Source organism: Daktulosphaira vitifoliae, unplaced genomic scaffold (assembly GCF_025091365.1).
Source record: "Daktulosphaira vitifoliae isolate Bord-2020 unplaced genomic scaffold, ASM2509136v1 Scaffold_3, whole genome shotgun sequence".
Lineage (NCBI taxonomy): Eukaryota > Metazoa > Arthropoda > Insecta > Hemiptera > Phylloxeridae > Daktulosphaira > Daktulosphaira vitifoliae.
In genome coordinates this window covers 25783841-25806771 of record NW_026099574.1, presented here as the reverse complement: position 1 = coordinate 25806771, position 22931 = coordinate 25783841, and the positions used below count along the sequence as shown (strand labels likewise).

The following is a 22931-nucleotide window of genomic DNA, read 5'->3' as shown; positions in this document are numbered from 1 at the left end:
AAATAAAAAAAAAAAAAAAAAAAAAAAAAACACATCTTAGTAAAACCAATACCTTCTCAGCTTCGCATCGAAGCTAAAAAATTATCTACAGTCTTACAATTATTAATATATTATTCATTGCTGATTTACTAGAAAATTCTGATTTTAAACATAAAACAATTTTCGTGTAAGTTAACTATGAATGTTTTATAATATTATTATTATAGACAATTTTTTTTTTGAAAACAAATATGCCATAGTTGAATTATAACATTAACACATTATATTAATTTTACGGGTGTAACATTAAAACATAAATTAAAAAGATTATATTGACGAAAACTTTCAACTTTCATTTACTAATAATGCCTTTCTAACGAATTTTTTGTTAAATTTCGTGTAATTCATTTAATTAATTTAATCAAACCATTGTTATCATACATTTTTAGGGCACTATGCTATGTGTAATAAAACTCAAAACTTAATTTTTTGTTAACAGATTTATAATTTTTAAATAATTCAAATAAATTTAAAAAGTGCATTTAATTTTTTTGTATCAAAATTTTATATTTAGGTCCGACTACATAATTATACTTTGGTATATTATATATATGCATCTTGTTTTTAAACGTGTGGTCTTTCTGAGTTTTGTATATAAGACAATCCTACTTATTATTATTTGGTTATTACTTAGCAAGATAGTAGTGTCATAACTTCATGTTGTGTTGCTTAGAAGATATTAATTTTTATGTATAGGATATAAATAGTTTACTTCAAATCCTTGTTGAATACTTATTCTTTTAAGTAATACTATTTTTATAACTAAGCAGTGCATGATAAAAATAATTTATAGATCATTGGCATAAAAGTATTAATAGGATTTGTTTGCCGTTTGGAATTAAAAGAACATTTTTTTATGATTTAACTATTAATATGAAAATTTTTATAAATTCACTAGTATGTCACAGTTTAATTTTTAAATTATTACCAGTAGCCATATTGAAATCTCCTCAATTTTTCGAAAAATGAATTTCACATATGTTATAAAAAGTTCAGAAAAATCTTGATAAAAATAGTATTATCTTTCATCTTGGCTGCACCACTTTATAAATGGTAACCTAAACGTCATCTAAGAAAACTTTTTTCTTATCTAAATAATTAATATTTAATCTACCAGTAATAAGATGTTAGTAATATATGATGAGCAGTATTTAGAATTTAATGATATTTTTTCAAAAATCATTTTATCATATTTCGTGCATTATTACATAACACATTATGATAAAACCATTAACCATTGGGGTGATATGAATGTCTTATGGTAATATACTCAAACATGTATAATTTTAATTAATATTTTTGTCGTTTTTAGATAAAACGATAAAACGGAATATATTATATTATATAATTATAATATATTATAAAAACTGGATTATTGTGTCTATGATATTTCTATACAAAATAGTTATAATATTCATAATTAATTGTACTGCTAATAATACAAGATAATAAAAAGGTTGTTTTTAATTTTATCAACCTGTTGTGAAGTTCCTACGAGTATAGGAAGAACAGTTTTATAAAAAATTATTAATTGATATCTTGATATCTAGCGATGTGCCATTAAAACTTTTATTAAGATTTCAATGCAAAACAATTTATGGTGTATATTAGAGAGACATATAGATGTTAAGTTAATGTTTTTTTTTTTTTTAAGATTCAACAATATAAGTATAACTGATATATGTATTGAACTATTCTAAATAAAACTAATTGAAAGTAAAAGGTTATATCAATTTAAACTTTAATTGTAAAAAGCTTAGGGTTGTGATTCTATGGACGTCAAAATTATTAAATAAGAGTCATATATTAACACTCTATAGAGTGTTATTATTCATAATCAAAAAAAAAATAATCATTGATTACATCTCCAAAAAATACAATTTTGGTCTCGTACATAATTGTTTGCTCTTAGTATATTTCATCTATGAAAACTGGCGTCTATCAACCATTAATAGTCGAGTTATAAATTAGTCTAAATTATACCTCAACGCATAAATGCCTTTAAACGGCGCCTATTAGGCGTCGGCATTTTTTATCGGCGATGTACACTTCTCTAATTTAAATAAAATTATTATAAGCCTTTGGATGTTTTAAATGTCTTCAATATTGTGAATAAATATAAATATCTGGCCTAGTATTAATAAGGTCAATTTGAAAATTGATCTTTTTAACTTTGACCATCTATCATGGACATTACAAAAACCGATTGACTCGTTTTCATTTGCAACAAAATTATTTAAATAAAAATAAGTTAAGTTATAAATAGTAATTTATAAAGAAATTTGGTAGATTTAAGATATTACCGATAGTTTCTAAAAAGTCGAATATCATGTTATTGTACATGTGTACATGTGTATATGTATATATTAATTATACTCCACTTTAGCAATTTTTACTAACTTAAGCTAATCAAAAATATTTCTTAATAAAATGTAATTGATTTTATTGGATCATAATTGATTTTGTGTTGTATTTCGAAATAATCATTGACCTTATTTATTCACTCAACAATTTAAATTTCCTTGTCGGCGTTTTGTATTCCAGTACCAAACGAACCTCTAAATTATACTATTTTTTAATTTAATGATTCAATATTGTGACTCGATGAATAAAACGTTACACTTTTAATTGTCAATGGTGACCATTAATCAACTGAACTCCCTTTTAAACGACGATTACACCATATAATCGCTTCAATATANTCACTGTCAGATATCATCTATACTTGTCCCATCTATGCCTCATCCACACTGTGCCTCGACCCCACTGTGCTACCGTTTTTTTATCTAACCATCAACATTTGTATGATATGCGTTTATTGAATATCACTTAATTACAATATATTTTATATAGACACTTAGATACTATGCGTTTACAATGCAACAAAATTATATTTTTAATATTGTCAGAAAGCAAAGTTAAAAAAAACCGTTTTTTTTGAAAAACTGAATATATAAGTATAAATAAAATAGCGCCATCTAGCGATATGAATTCTGATAAAGTAGTTTGCTTTATAACACTAGAGTGACACTTGCTAAGGTATTTTAACAAAAATATATTGTTCAGTTAGATAAGGTAAAGTGTACATAAACATATAAGGAAAACATATAAGTGTAAATCAGTATACTTATTTAGTTACTTTGATTGAATATTTATGACTAATTTTATTTATAAAATATATTATTTTATCAATTTTTTTATTTTCTTATACCGATTTTTTTTGTAATAATTTAGTGATAATTTTTCAATGAACTAAAATCAACAAGTCGACGATTTAACTTCATGAGTTTTAATTTATATTATTGTTTGAATTTCGCAGACTGATAGTGATTTAGTATTTGAAGATGTTGATCAAGATGACCATCATATTATAAATAATGATTCACACAACAAGTGGTCAACAAAAATGTTGAATTTTGTTCATGAAACTACCCGTAGAATGAAACGAGGACTCTTCGACATTTTTGATATTGATTCTTCGAAAACGACATTAGAACCAGAATCATCTTCATTGTTAATAAGGTATTTAAATGTTAAAAAAAATTAACTTAAACTTAATAATTACTATAAATTAAATTAAAAACAAAATTTGGTTAATATTTGTATTATTTAAACTTTTTTAGTAAGGCTATCATAGAAATGTACTAAAATTATATGGGGTATTATAGTCAACCAACGTTTATTTCTATTTCAAATAATTGACTAAATTATTGTTATTTATTTAAAAACGAATTCCCTTAACTTTTAAATAAAATAATATCAATCCAATAACATTAAACTCGTCTATATTACATAAATAAAATTTTCGAATAAAAATGATTTTGATTTGACAAAAATATAACTAATTAAAAAAATATTTTGGCAATGTTACCAAATTGATAATTTCTTAACTCAACGTATTTAAAAGACTATAAATTTTTAATTTTCATCATTTATGATGTTAAATTGCCTATATGAAACGCCGGTCTACGAATAAGTTAATTTAATGTGAAAATTAACTATCAATTAATTTAATTTATATCTAATAATTTTTTAACATAGGAAGGTCTAGGAAATATTTGGGTATAATAAAAGTGGAACTAATTTATATTTTAATGTCATATAACAATACTTCTTTACATAGAATACATTAAATTACTATCAAATTTTTATATACTAAAAAAAACGAAGTAAATCTTTAAATTAAATATCAATATTAAACTGATAAACTTTATTATTCTTTTAATTTTCGAAAAGTCAGGAGCTATTTCATTTTTTATTTAATTTAACTAAGAAGTCTTTGATAATGAGATCTTATAATATAATATTTATATTTATCGTCTAATGGGCAATAGATTGTACAAAAAATTACTTATTAGATAGGCATAAAAAATTAAGTGATACAAATAACTAAAATAATATAACCAATAAAATATAAAATAATAGTAATCAAACAATAACTATCAATATAATAAAATAAATAGTGTACATATTAGTAATAAAGATTTATTATACATAAATATAATAAGGTATGTTATATTATATTAATTAAATTTAAGATTTTAAACATAAACATCGATATTAAGAATTTGGATATTAATTTGCAATCAAAATTAAAGTAAACATTTTCTAGATTATTACAAATACAAAAAACCCAGCACAGGGGGGTCGCGGCACAGTGATGACGTGGTATAGTTGGATCAAGTATAATGATATCTGACAGTGATTAAAATCACTATCAAAAATAAACGCTTCGATGCAAATCTTTAGATTGTGTTTAATTTTAAAAAAATTGGTGTATTAATCCAAAAGCTATATGATCTGTTAGTTCCTTATTAATATCTTGATTAAGATAAAGTATGTCGAATTAAAAAGGGATTATTAAAAAATATTATTTCTCATAAAAAAATTGTGTTGATCCATACAATTTTCAATAAGTTATAGCATTATAAAGTTAAAAATATAAAAAATAAAATCGAGAAATTTCACACAAAAATAGCATTTGGTAGCCGTTTTCACAATGAAGACAAGTCTAGAGGTCAATTTATTTTTTTCAAATTAAAGTATATTACATAAGCTTTAATTTAAGATATATATAAAAGTGTTACACTATCCGGAACATTTTCAAAAATTAAGTTGAAAAAGTTAATTTTTTGTGAAACACCCAACCCATGTGGGCAGATAAAGGGTCAGATTTACAAAAAAATATACCAAATGATAAGTAAAGACATCAAGCATCTATAAAAAAAAAATTTATATTGATATGGTCATTTTTGAAAAAGTTACGGCACATTTTAGTAAAAAAAATTGGAAAAATTTCGAAAATTAACAATTTTTAAATTTGTAATTTTTTTGGAGGTTTCCCCCATTTACGGGGAACGAGGGATTTTTTTTCAATTATTGAGGGTAATGTCTTCGACTAGATACGATTTGTGATCTTTTGACGTATCGTTCAAAGGAATCCGTTCGGTGAGAGCTGAGAAAAAGTGGTAACAGACACAAAAAAAAAAAAAAAACATATCTTAGTAAAACCAATACCTTCTCAGCTTCGCATCGAAGCTAACATACAATTTTTAAGATTGTTAAAACTACATGGTTGTGCACGGAATGACTTATAAATAGTAGTCTTAGATCTAGTATTCTAAAAAAGAACAAACTAACCCGTTTTCTCATAGATTTCTGGACAGTTAATTGCAATTTAAAATTTTTAAATAAATGTTACATAATTAAATTTACATCAGAAATACCCAAATTTTCTGCAAGTTCACTAGTGGTACAATTTATTATAAATTTATAACATAAGTATTTTAAGAATTTAAATGTACATTATTTAAAGGATATACATTACAAGCAATTTTAGAGAGATTCCATATTATGGATCTATACTCAAAATTTTAACGTACCAAAAATAATAAAGTGTTTTAAGACATTGAATATTTTTGAAGTGCCAGTATTGACGTTTGATAAACCCTAAAACGCTTATAGCTTTACCATGAATAAACGAAATATGATCAGAATAAGAAAGATCAGCTGATAATATAATACCTAAATCTTTAATTGGTAAAACTACCTTATTATGTTCTTGATTATATTTAATGTTTTATTTTATCTTTATTGTCAGATTTTCTACTAAAATATTTAAGCACATATAATATTTAAAATAATAAGCAGATACATTTATGCATTACTATGAAATGTTTATATCATATTATTATATTAGAATTATTATGCATTGATCTCTTAATATTCAAGTTTATGTTCATTAAAATAAATATTTATAAATTATTGTATTATTTTAATTAAAAACTAAAATTATTATTAATTCAAATTTATATTTTAGTGATGCACAATCTACAGATGATGTTACTACTACTACAACTACTACCACAACTACTACAACTGAATCACCTACGAATAGTCAACGAGGTGATACTTCGTTAGATGATGAAGATACTAGTGTAAATTCTGGCGATGGAGAAAGTTCTGGGGATGGACCAGATATTGAAGAAAATCGTAATCTTGAAATTAAAACTTCGACTTCAACTAGCAGACCAATTACGACCACAACTATTGCTGCAACAACACTCAGTATAATACCAACCACACATTTAACAACTACTATTACTCCAGAAACTACAATTGATCCATTTGGACCATCTCAAGTTTTGAGTAAATAAAATAAAATATTAAGTTATTAAAAATGAATAGTATAATATACAAGTAAAAATTTAAAAACTAATAGATTGTTTAAATGAGGAAATATTACCTCTCCAGATAAATATTGAAATAATATAACAATTTTATTTTATTTTCAATAATAGTTATCTTCAATATATGATTTGTATNAATTTTATTTTATTTTCAATAATAGTTATCTTCAATATATGATTTGTATAGTTAATCGCCTACAAAAAGTTTTTTTATTATTATTATAAATGTAGACTTAATTACATTACTTTAAAATCAATGAAACTAAGATATAAGTTTATATTTCTTTTAATTAATCGTAATTTTATTTTATTTTTTTTTTCAGTTATTTATCGAGTATATATGACAGTCAATGAACCTTATAACAAGGATTATACTAATCCAACAAGCCAAAATTTTAATTTATTAGCAAATAACATAAGCGTTTCAATGTCTAAGGCGCTTCAAAATCTAACTAATGAAAATATGCAACCTAGAGTGGTAGCAATTGAGTAAGACCAATATTTAATTATGAACTTACTAGTATTTATACATTGACTAAGTTGAAAAATTGAAATACAAAGACTGATCGACCCTTCTAATTTTTCTTAACTGTTTTCTGTTTAATGTATTAGTGTAATGCAAGGGATGGTAATTTCTTGTAAAAATTGGTTTGATCTATATTTTTTTTTATAAGAGTAAACTATTTTGCAAATATTATTATTTAAACAAAAAATTTTTTTTCCAATTACTGTATTAGTAAAATTAAAAAATTAAACCATATAAAAATCTTTTTGCATTGTAACGGATATTTACATAATAATTAAGAATTATTCTAAATTATTTCAAATTATAGCTTGTTTAATGTAATATGAAAAATGATCCGATGACCTTCTCCTATGAATAATTTATCTCTAAAATCAAAAACTATGTAATCTTTAGTAGATATATTGAAATTTTTTGTTTCATTGAGACCTTTATTTTTTTTTCCAAAATCAATTTCAAGTCATTGTATAACTTACTTTATAGTGCAGAAATACTGATCTACTCACAACTTAAGTTGGTATTTAATCATTTTGGACTTAAAAAATAAATTTACAGTTATGGCAATTAATTACTATTTAATATATTTTAAATATTTCAGGCCTATTGCAGATGATAGTTTCTTTGTGAAGGTATCCGTCGATCTTGAAGCTTCCGATCGAATTCCTCAAGAAACATTAGAGACCTTCATTAAATATTTCATCGATAATTCGAGAGAGTACAATCCTAGTAACCCAATCACAATTGATAGTCGAGACTTCCGTATGGTCAAAGGTAATATTTTGAACTTGTTTTATGAATTCTCATGCCCAAATTTTATTTTTATTTGCATGAACAGTTTTATTTTATTAATTTATTCAAAAGTTAAAAAATAGCCTACCATTTAACATAAGAAATAAGTATTATATATTATATTGACTATTGCATATTTTTAGAAGTATTTGTTACTTTTTTTTTTTATTATATTTTTATTTTGCTTTTTATTTTTTCCCCAAGAGTACGTTGGTTCAAAACGTAGATGCTATCCGGGTGAAATTTATTGTAATCAGACTGACTCTTGTCTACCACGAGAAACGGTATGTAATGGTAAATTTGATTGTCTTGATGGATCCGATGAACAAAATTGCATAACGATCCCCAGAGTGGTCAATGTAAAAAATACAAAAACATTTTCATTTAGTAAGTAGTTACTATTCAGTAGAAATGGATCGTCAATAGAAATTGAAATGAAATTTAAAATTATCTCACAAAATTCACAGTTAAATTAATATCATATTCTTAAGTATACACTCTTTATTTTTAATTAGAACGTAGTTAATATAAGTCATTTTTTTCATTCACTCACAGGTAATGTGTATGATTGAATTTTATTCAATATTTTAATACAGTTTTTATTTTCCTAATCATACAAATAATATTATAATACCTTTATTTTATCTTAAAAAATTTAAAACAGAATATAATATTGGAGTAATTATTTATAAGTTTTTGGCTAAAAATAATAAATTACTTTTTCTGTATAGTGGAACACATACTATACACGTTCGTAATACAAAATAACGTTTTTAAATCATTATGATCGATGGAAATAGTATGTAATATAAATTTAATACGAGTGCGATACTCGTGTTAAAAATATGATTTCTACCATACTATAAATCTCCAAAACTTACCCATATAAACAACTACAAATTATTACTTAGTACATTATTATATATTATTTTTTTCTAGTCAAAACTCGATAATACATTCTTTTGGTATTTCTTAACAGTCTTTACAGAATAACTTTTATACTTAATCTAATTATATTTTACTGATATTTTTTAAATACTCGAAAATGTAACGTAAAGCCTAAATTTATACTTATCCACTCTCAGTAATTTTATCCAACCATTAAATCTTTAAAATGTTAAAAATATTGTTATAAATGTATGATTTACCTATATTTAGATTACACTTATTTTTTTAATAATTCAACGCCTTTTTATCAAATATACGAGTATTACTTTATATTATAAGGTACTTTTACTCTTTTTGACTACTATATAATCTAGAAATTGCTAGTCAACTAGCTGGCCTGAGAAATAAAATATTAATCTCTAAAAAATAAGTTTAAAACCAGAAGCGTGGGTCATAATTCATTATAGTATTATGATTTATGTGCGATACATATAATACGTCTCTTTGAACTCGACCGGTAATAATTAGGCAACCGTTTCAATCAACATCACTTAATAGGAATAGTGCTGTATTTCTACATTTAACACCGTTAATTATTATTTGACACTTCTTATGAGTTGAAGAAAAATTTTTGTCTGATTTTAAGTATTATATTTAACTTGACCTAATTTCTTAGAATTTTATGTCGACTTAGTTTAAAAGTAAAAAAAATTAAACTTAAGAATTAGGAGCCTTAAATAGTGATAAAATCAGATATTTTAATAGTCAATAACAACCAGCAGCTTTTTTGATATAATCTATTGAATGGATTCGCTAGTCTAATTCAACATATGTAATAAGTTGTTTCTAACGATTTTTTACTATTTAAATGATTATTAAATTAAATTAAACTTAACTGAATGTAGAGAAATGCATTTTAAGGAATTTATTTATTCATTTACAATAATATATGGATATTTAATATTTGTTTTTCATTAGTTGAGAAAGTTTTTCAATTGTCTCCTCTTAAAGAATACGGCTCTCTAATGCTTAGATATATTAAATAATATAACCATTCTAATGAAGTACCCAGCATTCGCTAAAATATTTTTAATTTACTTTTATATGATATTCTTCAATAAATACGTAAATGCAATAAATCACTAAAGTTGTATTTATTATGTCTAAAAAATGTATACAAAACTTGCAAATATACTCAGGGTTTGGATTCACAGTGTAATTGGATATTAATATCTCACACAAAGTTTCTGTAAATCACTTCGTTTGTTCACGGTTCGTTGAAAAGGGAACATGTTTCTCAATAGAAAATTTATAATATTACAAGGTATTTGATAAAATCCAAGTTTCTAAACCAAATCTACGATAAATTATTCAACTCAAGTTAACCGATCTATTGTTAACAAGTTAACCAAATAATTTATTACCTGAAAAACATAAATTAAAACAATTTCAATTAAAATACTTTATCATATAAAATTATAAAAATGTAAATAAAAAATTAAATCTACATTGATTCTTTACTATTGAAATAATTTTAAACAAATGTTGTAACTGTAAGAACAAGTGTTTTTTTTAATTTACTTTAATTTATATTAATATAGCAGAACTTATCGAATTAATTGGAGCAGTCAATCTAANATATAGCAGAACTTATCGAATTAATTGGAGCAGTCAATCTAATTACTTACTTATCTTTAAAATTTATTTTTTATTTTTACCTTATTTTACTATAAAAAGTCTACGGCAATGAATACTTTTTGTTGATGTTATAAAACGATAAATATTTTATTTATTCATTAACTATTTATATTTTTAATTATTTTTCTTTATTAATTAGAATAACACCTAGTTATTATTGATAGTTTGTACAACAAATTTAGACGCTTAGCACTTCCACACCTTGTTTTTGGTTCGTAACTTTTTTTTTTGGAAAATTTGAATATTTATTCTTTAAGTTAATTACAAAAAAAAAATTATATATATATAAATATTATTTTTATATTATATTTTAGTCAAATTTTTTTTTAGCTTTAGGTAAGCTAAACTGTTTAATAATGTTATCATAATTAAATCCTTTTGATAATTTTTATTTAATAGTTACATTTTTTTATGTTTAAGCTACGAATGAATACATTTTTTTCAAATGGTATGATATTTAATATCTAATAAACATCCCTTGGAATTTGCTACCAATCTCTCTTATTTAAATATTTATAAGCTCAGAGAAAAAAATGTTTATATATTATATATCTTGATTCAAGTATTTTCAATTCAAAAATAGTTAATAAGATAATAATAGTTCAATACATTAGAAATTAAATTATAAAGGTTAATACATTTTTAATAGTTATAATTTTAACAAATAATAATAATAATACATCNAAAGGTTAATACATTTTTAATAGTTATAATTTTAACAAATAATAATAATAATACATCACTTAACTATAAAATCATGCAATTATTTCTTCGTGAATAGATATGAAACATTGTTGGACAGTGATAGAATTCGTATAATGATGAGTTAAAGTTAATCATCATATGAATAGGATAATTCATTTTTGTAAAAATTAAGAATAATTTATGACAATGATGCAATATTTTTTTAACATATATCTAAAGAAAACTTGTATCATCTACGAATATTATAGAAGATATTACATAAGTTGTAATTTTTGTACATTTGTGAAATGTTTTAATTTCTATTAAATTCTCATACTTTAAGTATTGGATTTTGGTTCAAAATTTATTAAACAAATATAACACAAGCTATAAAAGATGTATTTAAAGTAATTTAAATATTTAAATAATTTATAATATACGTATTCAGGATCGATTACTGATATTTATTATTAAAATCCAGAATAATTCATAAATTCTTCAAATTAAATATTTTTCGTGTATATTTTGCCATTATAAATAACGTATGTTATGGTGTTTAATATAAAATAAATTATTCTAATGATAGACACGTTGGCACAAAAAATTACAAGATGTTTATTCTTTAAAAAAGAGCGCAAATCCCAACGATAATTGACATTACAAAATAACTATAATGCGTAGGAGATTCTGAAGGTTTTCTATGAGCACAATTAAAATATCAACAAATTCTTCATTTTACTGAGACCTTTTTCAATAAGTAATTAAATATTAATTATCGTTTTTTTAGGCTGCCCATATGATCAATTTCAATGTGATGATACAAGATGTATTCCTAACTCAAGACGATGCGATGGTACTGAAGATTGTTACGATCATACCGACGAACTCTATTGTCGCCGTAAAGGTGAGTGCTACACTATTTTAAATAAAAGTATAAATAATTAAATCCAAAAAAAAAACAAGACTGTTTAATAATAAATAATAGCGAAGTAATATTATTTACCATGAACAAAGTTCTATTTATGTTCAAGAAGAAAAGTCTAAATTACATTATCGTCGTTAATGTATTTTAAACTGAATTATCATTGGATATGATTCTGTGTAAAACGCAAAGTCGAAGGAGGTGACATTAACTGCACCCGGAGGCCTGACAATGTTTACACGACAAACGGCCGGTTAGTTGTAGTGACAGGGTGCGTGAAAGAATGCTTGTATAAAGAAAAAACTTCAAATCCGCTCGCATTTATCTGTATAACATACTTAACTTGACGTATATTTGAAATAGGTAAACTACACATTATTATATGCATAAACTCTCCACCATAGACGAACTCGATGTCAATTAACTGATTACATGATAATCCTGATGTCTATTCGTATCAATGGCTTATCTTGGCGAACTGGTTTTGTAAACTTTTCAGATGATAAATTTTATAAATCTATTTCATGATTACTTAATTTTATTTAGTACCATAATAATTAGATATGAAATCTTAGTATTAGATAAATTGTATTACTACTAAAATTTTTGCAAAATCATCGTTGAGTAAAGTGATTTATACTTTTTGAGTCGGATTTCTAATAGCCAATTTAATATGAGATATAAATTTCCCGCATTCCATTTTTGGAAATGACATACCGAATCATAAAAATAATTCCAACAACTATAATAGAACTATTTTGTTCGGGTATTAAAAAAGTCTTTTTGTTTAACACTTCACAAAGTCTTTGATATGAGTTATGGCACACACACAAACCGGGTCCCGACCCACTCGACTACCATATAATTATCCTTAAATCGCTACAGATCATCCACTTTTTAGTTCTGAATTATAATACGGACTTGCATTATCCCCTTTTGTTAACTGAAAGTGTCGGCCTGATTGTTCGAACCTAAATACTAGACAGCTGGTAGCCAAGGGCAATACTATAACACATTATGTTATGTTAATAATACCCGTATGATATCATCAAACTGTATACTAGTAAGTGCAAAGTGAACAATATGCTAAATAGCATAGATATCTTGTTGTCTATGATGTCATAGACGCCAACGTTTTCCGTCTGACCGTGATTTTTATCCCTTATACATACACAAACATTAGTTTTGAATACAACGTAATATTATTAAGTTATTGCCAGCTGTCTTAACAATTGAGTCGAATACATCTCTTGCCGTGTAGGTGCACCGTTCAAACATTTGCAGTATATCTTTACTAGTAAAAGTTGTTCACGTAGATGATGACGAATAATTTATTGCATACATGTTCATTCCGATGCAATAAAAACAATGGTACGCATTGAATTAGAACTTTTTTCATTAGATATAGTACAAAAATAGAACCTATATTTTGTATTTCTACGGTTTAGGTCTTTCTTTGGATACAGACAATAATTCATAGTTAACCATAACAACTGATAGGGGAGAGATTTCAGTATCATATCCTTTTGATAGTTCTATAATATGTGACAAAAAAAAATGTTTTATTAAGTTTAGAAACATTTATTTTTTATATTATCACCTAATAAAAAAATTTTAATTTTACTACTCATATGAATAAGATATGATAATAGAAAAAATATAGCATAGTAACAATTTTTAATATCAATGCAATTATTGTTAGTTAGATGTATTAAATTTTGGCAATACAATATTTGCTTTTTTTAAATATACCCATCTATTTTTTTTAATTACATATAATATCATTATTATTCTGTACTTGCCGCTATGATGTATACACGATACTCGATTACAACTTATATCCTCTTATACTATAATTAGATAATATACATTTCCAACTATAATAATATTCTCAAAATTATGTATTAATCATGCACATTAACATTAAAACATTTCTCAAAACTATTTGTAAATAATTTAATAGTACCTCTCAATACACTTAAAATCCAAGTTTTTAATTATTTTTCTTCTTACTAAACTTATTAAACGTATTTAATGCCTATATTTGTCAGTAATATATAATAAGTATACTGTATTTCTTATACACATTTAACAGTAAAAAAAAGGGACATGTATTATTTGATGATAATGAAATCATCGTTTAGAAAATTGATTATTTAATTTTTAGTTGGTTAATATTTATAATTGGCTGAATTAACGATTATTTAAAAAAATTACATGCATATTACTAATAATATTTGCATTGATATCTATACTAGTAAAATATACACTGCACCAATTATTTAAATAATCAATTCTGGTAACATTTTTATCCTATTCGTATAATAAAATTATTTCGATGTACATATTAAAAGCGGTTTTGAAATATTTAAGTTCCTTGTTTTAGTTGCGTAAGACATGAATTAACGAAAAATGGTTTTTATAATGCATTTCAACTTATTTTTTTATGAAAAAATGCTTCAGCAATAAACATTGAAAATAAACTATGACTAATGACTAAGAAAAATTTATACGTTATGAAACAAACCATAAAACGTCTATTATTAAATGTGAAATTTTTTATTTTAAACACGTACCTAAGTAAGATAAAAAAATTCTTCTCTCGTTAGTAATTCATTGATACTTCATGAATGTTAGGGAAACAATATATCATATATTTAGTAGGCCTAAGTCTTGTCTAAAATCGGGTCTAATATTACAAATATATATTTTTTTTAAATATTACGCCCAATAATTTGTACTAATTATGAATGAAAAATATTCGTTTAAACCTTTTTTTAAATTAACGAACTGTACAAAAAAAAAAGACAACGTGACATCCAGAAAAGAACAATTAAACATTGAACTAATGAATACTCATCAGCTATGCTACGTTAGGCATAAGACTTCGAATTGCAAATTCTCCATGCGCACATGCTCAAAAAAAATTTTTAGTGGGCGAAACATTTTTTTAATGCATATTCTTATTGTGATGTATTGAAATAACATGACAAATTACATATTCAACAAAAAAAAAGTCAATTATTATTACTATTATCTATAGTTTTAGAACTTTTTATTTTCCAAAACAAAATGTTGACACCTAATAAAAAGAGGCATGTCCATTTTAAATTATTATATATGCCTTAAAGTATATTATTATTATCATATATTATTCCATTAGTATGTTATTCATGATAAATATTTATGTAATGATATATTTGTTATATTATGTATTAGTTAATTCTTTTAAAAACAAAGTTTAGAATTAGGTAAGGAACAAAAATGTTTTATTTTAAATAAATATAAACAAATTAGACTTCAATTGATCTTAAGTGAAAATTTTAAAAAACACTTCAGAGAATATTCAATAATTTAAAAATCATAAATATGTTTTGTATTTTATGAAATACAATTTTTGTACCAATATAAGTGTAAGTAACGATAGCAAAAAATATATTGCTTAAAATTATTTTAGCCAATAATGACGTTGAAAAGGACTCAAGATTATTTGTTATACTTCATTTGCCGAGAACTTTTTTTATGTATACTAAAAAATTATCTCAAAAGATGAATCTTCTTCAGTTTTTGAATGATCTATAACAATTAACGATCCCGTATGTATAAGTTGAGTGCATTATAAGTTCAAGAGGGATCTTATTTTATTAAAGAATAGTACAAATGCATGTTTAATTGGTTGAAATTACCACATATAGTTTGACAAGTATGACAAATTATAACCAGTTAAAATTCCAATTCGAAAATATTACTTAATGATCGATTATGGCGCTCCGTAAGTGTCATATCAATTTACATTTGGTACCATTTTCATATTTAATTCAATAAGGAAAAGAATATACTCTATAACAATAAATCTTTAATTGAGAAGATAAATAGTAATAATTTAAAATAATAATGGTAATTTTATAAAAAAAGTGATACAAACAATATATCCTTTAATATTTATTATATAACTATTATTTAATGCAATAAGTGGAGTTTTTGGGTTAATTTAAAAGTAATAGGGTTTTGACGAAATGATTACTAAATAAAATGTTTGTACTTTTTAATTTTATTTAATCTAAAAATAAATTGTTTATCAAGTTAAAATTAAAAAACCATAATTTTAAGACACAGGCAATTCATTATATTTACTTAATTTATTAGAATGTATAATAGTTACATTGTACTTGATTTGCTAAAAATTTAGTTACATTCATCGCTAATCTCACCATACATAGTACTAGTGCACTCATTCATTATGAGCGAGGTAAAAAATGCACGAGTGCAATTGAAATTTATTTAATGAATGATAAACATGCAAAAAAACATTAATCGGATAAGTCGCTGTCTGTTATAAATGAACGATAACGAAATGTTTTAATTTTTTTCCCCTTTAAAGTAGTCGCTATTAATAAATTAAAAACTTCTAGGATAATTATTAGAACATTAGACAAACATTCGAGTGGGTAGCGTAGAAAAGCCATACAAGTCATTCGTCTTAAGCAGTTAAATTTTGTTATTTGCAAAATTAATGTTTTCATATCATTTGTTACGACTTTTTTAGCAAAACAAAATTACACACATTTCGCTGGCAAATACGTTTGATGTTAAATCATTGCGAGGTACAACTCTGACGACGTTTAATATGCTTTTACCGGCCATAAAATTGAATTAAGAAAAAGCATTGCGTTTGCCTTACTTCCCTGAACTTTCATAAAAACATGTCCGTACAACATAGCGAAACAACATAAACAACACAAAATGACACCCAAATAGTATTTTTATTTTGTGGCCCCTCCGCGAATCGTGAAAATTAAACGCGGCTCGTCTATGAGTATACATATCATACAATATACTGTAATCATAACAGTTTTGTCGATCAATAAGCACCGACACGAGGATAACGTGTTCGGTCGCAATTTACCGTTCTTATATATTAATTTGTTTCAACGCATCCGATTGCGGTTTTCGGTGGCCGCCTTTGCTTTATCCTTTGTTATCGAATCAAACCGGTAAGGGATTACCAAAACACGGTTCTAAAGCGACGACTTATTGAGGTATATGCGTGCAGTCTGCATCTGTATGTGTCGTTAATTAATCCCCGACCTTTCCCGAACGCGGTGAGGGATTCGGTTAGCACATTATTTCTACGATTATCAAAACTGTGCATGTTAAAACTGTGGCTTAAACTATAAGTTTCACCGCCAAAAGCGTTTGTACGATGCTGCTGTCGAGGCTGTGCGTGTGCGTATCGAATATGTGTTTCCAATATTATAATAGTTGTAAACGGCTAATGCTGAGCTTGACGTGCAGCCAAAATTGTCCGACTCATAGACCGTGTGGTATGAGTTACGCCCGATGATGATATGACGTGCGTAGGCGTATTATTAAAAGTCCATCATTTTTTACCCTTGCCAACTACCACACCATCTACCCTGATCGCGATCATTTTTTCTACGCCTCTCGACATTCTCTTGATTTATCTCGGAATGAAAAATATTTACGTATAGCAACTTGTGCCATGTATGTACTCCAGCCAAGTAGGACATCGGTGACAAGCGATTCCTCGCCACAACGCTAATCGTAGAGCTGCACATGATTGAAGTCCAATCAGTTATACTTATGGCGTCAATCTATAGAGAATAAATTATAATTATAGAACATCGTGCATATTGTGCGCGTTTTTTTGGTCGTTTATAGTACGACAGCGTTAAGAGCTAATGGATACCAAATATTTATACATTTTTCATTTACTTTTCTGCGAACATTTTCTCATTTTTATCGATACATTTTATTATATCTTATCATATAATTTTTAATTTACCGTTTCTTTTATGCGAAAGTGGTCTTGATACTGTTGACGTAGATTTCTAAAACAACTTATGTCTTCAGTGTTATCTCTTAAAAGACTTATAAGATATTTTTCTTCTGACATTAGATTGTATCAGTTCGCCTATATTATCAATGATAATTCTCGTAGAATAGTTAAAAATGTGAACGTTTCTGCTGGTAAATGTAATAGTTTCTTTATGCAAAATACGAAATTGTTGGCCATTAAAAAACTGCAGTTCTCGTAACACTCGATAATTGTAAGGAGAATCTTTATTTTTCATTTTCATCAGCCTAAACATTTATTTGGCAACGACTTAATTGCTAGTAGTCCTTGAACGTAAACGTAAAATATGACTATTGTTATATTTTACGTATAACTTATAGGTCACTTAAGCGACCTATAAGTTAAACGATGTTATTATTTTAATCCTATTTATAATTTATAATATATTTATATTTATATTTGATTTATAGAATTTTCTATGACATCACCGATTAAAACATATTGATAAAACAGCTAAACAACAAAATATTAGTATGACTTTCGCGGTGATGAAGTCACCAATATGGGTGTGCTGACATCAAAACGTTTCCTCTGCATGTTTAATGAGCGAGTTTAACACGTAATAGCTACAATGTATTAAACATGAATTTATATATTTCTTTAATTTTGATTTAAATTTTTTTATTTGTAAATTATGACCGTAAATGGTTTTGATGAGCAAAATTCGTGTTCAGTTTGTTTTAGGTACAATATTTGTTTTTCCGCTGCACTGCTATAATAACTATATTCATACGTTTTAAAAACGCATTCGAATATGCAGTTTTAATTATTAGTGGAACCCTAAATAAATTTTTACTGCGTCAACGTCCTTGTATAATTACATAACTTCTGTATTTGTTTCACACAATATATTTAATAAAATAACATTTAATTATTTAAAAAACCGGTCCTTATACGTATAAGTTGAGGAAATGTTTGTTGCCAAGTATTATTATTCTAATATGGGTTTTGATGTTTATAACATTGACATTCGACTGTTACATGGGAAACTATTTTTGTTTATTAAAATTAATGGAAATCAGTTAAGTAAAACATAATTCAATTTAAAATTAATTTTGTTTTTAACATCGTAAATACAACTACAATGTGCTTGAATTTTAAGAACTTTTGCGTATTTCTCTACTTACAACCCTATAATATTATTGAACAATAATACATAATTTAAAATTGTTGACTTTAATCCAACATTTAAGTCGAAAACATTAAAAACTGAACTACAATTTTATTGTAACTAGAATTTTCTTGGCAAACATTTGAGCTGAAATTTTCTATACTTTATTTTTGTCATTTCTATTAGTTTTAAGAAAATTAGAGTCTCTGTATTACAAGTTGAGCATAATAATTAATTTTTTTTTCCTTTGACATTGATTTGCTCAAGAATTTTTTCATTTTAAATCAGTCTATATGTTTTAGATATTTATACGTTTTTAATTACTATTGATACAATCGTCTTGGATTTACTGTAGCTAATAAAAGTACACAAAATTATATATTTCTGTCAACACAGAAATATAGGAAATTAATCATTAGAAATTAAAGTTCGTTTAACTATGTCTTGATGAAGACGATGTTGTATTAGCGCGCGTAACGCTTAATGGTGTCGACAGCAACCGATTGAATCCGACGGCGTCTCAAAACCAATGAGGGAAAAACGTCCGTTAGGTACACTCACTCGAACCCGATACGGACACGAGTCCACGCGGTCGTTCAGCTCTTACAGAAGTCCAACACGTGCACTTGTGTTCTCGTATAGAATACGAACTTTATATTGGTATCGGATCTACACGAAATATTTTTCCCTGCGACAAAAAAAAATCCAAATTATAGTAATTTAAGATCATTTATTGAATTCAATTTGACGTTATGTGATTTGATATCGTTGTTTCTTGAAAAAATCGTACCCTGTGCGGTTTGACTTTTATATTCGCTCTGTGATTACTAATCAGACCTTATAGAAGATAGTAATCACCAACATATTGCAATGGTACACAAGGTGCGACTTGTGTGGTTCATCTCAACCCTATGGCTTATTACTACATTGACACAATCTGCATTCGGCGAAGGTAAGACACCACTATAATTATCATTTTTGTAATATTAAATCAATAAGTAATTTCACGTTAAAGAGATCCCAATTTTTAAAAGTTCAATTTTGTTATTATATTTTCCTAAATATCTTTGAACGCATAAGAACTATAGAATTCGAGTTTATAAATTATACCGAATAAATTGTTCTTAAATACAAATTTAACTTTTTAAAAGTGTAAAATAAAAATAATGCATTAATAGTGGACGCAAAAAATTAATTAGATTTTTATTTATGTATTCTGTGATCAATATATTGAATACAAACTTAAGACTCGATTTGGCACGAGTAAAAACTGTCTGATTATTATAATATTGTAACAACCTGTTTTAATATTTTAAACGATCACACTTTTACAAAACATTCAATTGAATCTTTAGGAAAATAATTTTTTCTTCACATTATGTAATATGTTATATAAAATGAGAAAAATAACTTTATACTAGCCTTTAGATCAGTTTTTAATGTTTCGATAAAATATAAAACTATCAAATAAATTAAAATTGTAATATTTATATATTAAACAATGTCAAACGTGTTGTTATTTTGTTATATATTATTCTATAAATGATTATTCTAATTGAAGTTTTTTATACTTTCCTCAATTTCCTTCGTAAAATTCAGTTATATATCATGAATCTTACTTTTGAATATATCGATTTTATGTAAATTTTTATGCTAATATCAAAATTTTCTAATAATTCCCGTATATAAATAAACTTATTTATATTTGGAAAACAGCTATGTCTTTATTTCAATGCGTTTTTGTAGTACTCTTATGTACTAAAATAATATGGAACGTTTCAAAAATAATTTCTTATTTATTACTATTCGCAAAAATTTTGCAAATTTAGAATACAACTCATCTTCTAATATTTTTAAAATAGTTTTTAGTTTAAAAAAAATGTATTTCTTCATTCGTAGTAGCAGAAGTGAATAGTGAGTAATAAATTCAAATTCATTATTAACTATTGTAATACACTTAAGTTTACAACTTATGTAGTCAGTATAACAAATATTTATGAGAATCTGAATTACTATATCTATAGAATGTCAAATTTCTCCTAATTAGAAAATGTTTAGGATATTTTATTTATGCTAAATAAAATATATTTAAAGAATATATACGCTTATAAACTGAATATCAGTAGAAACTTAAGTCATGGTTAAATAATTAAGAAATTAATTTAATTAACACCAAAAAGTATAATTTAAGTATAAATTTAAGTATATAATTTAAGTAGATAAATAATTTGTCACTTATTATATTCTTCTTTATATAATTTTATTAAGATCTTTTATATTATAAAACCGTAGTTTTATTCTTTGCTGCTTAACAGAATTTGCTTATTATTTACAACTAACGATTTAATATTTTAACTATTTAATTTAAAATTTTAACAGAGTCTATTGATAACATTGAGTGTTTGAAAACTACACGAGTATCCATCCTCTACAATTTATCTTACAATATAAACTTCGTACAATTCGGAAAGGATTGAAATCTTTAATTAATTGATAATTAATAGGAATATTGTAGTAAATGAAAACAATATTTAATACCTTACATTTTTATTATTATTTCTTAAAAATAATTATCATGTATTTTATTATATAATTGCATTTATCGCAATAGTATACATTGCTGTCGAAATGCTTTAAAATAAGTGGAGGAATTTTTGTATTCTCTATGACGCTTCGCCACTGTTACAAACACCAATATAAATTTGAAGTTTGATGTCCATTGTACATTATAATGGGGAATGTATTGTTTTGAATAAAACAAGATGAGGGGTGAAAAACATAAATTGAAAAAAGTAAACGGATGTCATCCTTCTGTTTTCGATTGCTGAGTATACAGCTGTATCAGATCTTTGGAAGTATAATACATTTTAAAAACCAAACTAGGTTATAATATTTTTTAAAATCCTAATGAGGATTTATTTTATAAAGATTCGATAAAATATTTAGGATCATATTTTAAGATCAAAGTCGATATAGTCTAGGTGTTAATTGTCGATATTTATCACAAACCTTAACGCGGTATACTTCTACTAATGTATACATACTCGAAAATTCTACGTTTAAGTATTAGTTAACACGTTGCCTTATATACATATGTAAACAGTTCTAATTTACTTTTGTACACAAATGATGAACAAGTTAAACGACCCAAAATTGTTAACTTATTTAAAAATAAAACTAATGAAAAAATGAAATTTTTTATTTCGTTTATTTTTATTTCAAATTTCTGTGAGTTATAAGAAATGCGATTTATTTTTATCTATACAAAATAATGTAATTTGTGACGTTTGATCGAGATCATTTGTATACCGAGGAATCTGTGGTTACCTGTACATTTTAATTGATTAAACATACAATGCAATTTATACTCATGAAGTCGGGGAGAAGTTGTCAATCAGTATCAACGAACGTTTGAAATTTATGTGATGTATGGGAACCTTGTATGTATGGGTGGCCTAAGTTTATAATTACATTACTTGCGATGTTATGTATAGACTAAAATCTAATAACTTTACTACGGCATGTATTTTTTGTGTGTTTGTAAAGGTACCCTGAAGCGGCGTTGGCCAATAAAATTGAACTTTCTATGAGGGTACCATGAAAATATTGTCTCTATGGGTTTTTATGTTTTCTTAAAGCGTTACATTTTAGTATATCTAAATCGAATTCGCTTTCAGCCCGCCGGCCACATTTCCTTGTGTACATTGTTA

At 25.3% G+C, this 22931-nt stretch overlaps 1 protein-coding gene across 14 annotated transcripts in view; it reads left to right on the top strand.

Annotated features, from left to right (window-relative positions):
- LOC126901058 (basement membrane-specific heparan sulfate proteoglycan core protein-like) overlaps positions 1-22931 on the top strand; it is a 118564-nt gene that overhangs the window by 41040 nt on the left and 54593 nt on the right. For 11 of the 14 annotated variants that reach the window (XM_050677200.1, XM_050677192.1, XM_050677193.1 and 8 more), the window contains exons 3-8: positions 3359-3561; positions 6359-6687; positions 7052-7217; positions 7850-8022; positions 8245-8427; positions 12098-12214. In XM_050677200.1, coding sequence (XP_050533157.1) covers positions 3359-3561; positions 6359-6687; positions 7052-7217; positions 7850-8022; positions 8245-8427; positions 12098-12214 — 1171 coding nt within the window. Of the gene's footprint in view, positions 1-3358; positions 3562-6358; positions 6688-7051; positions 7218-7849; positions 8023-8244; positions 8428-12097; positions 12215-19773; positions 20174-22931 lie in introns of those variants that run through there. The other 3 variants (XM_050677205.1, XM_050677204.1, XM_050677199.1) reach the window with 2 other exon arrangements.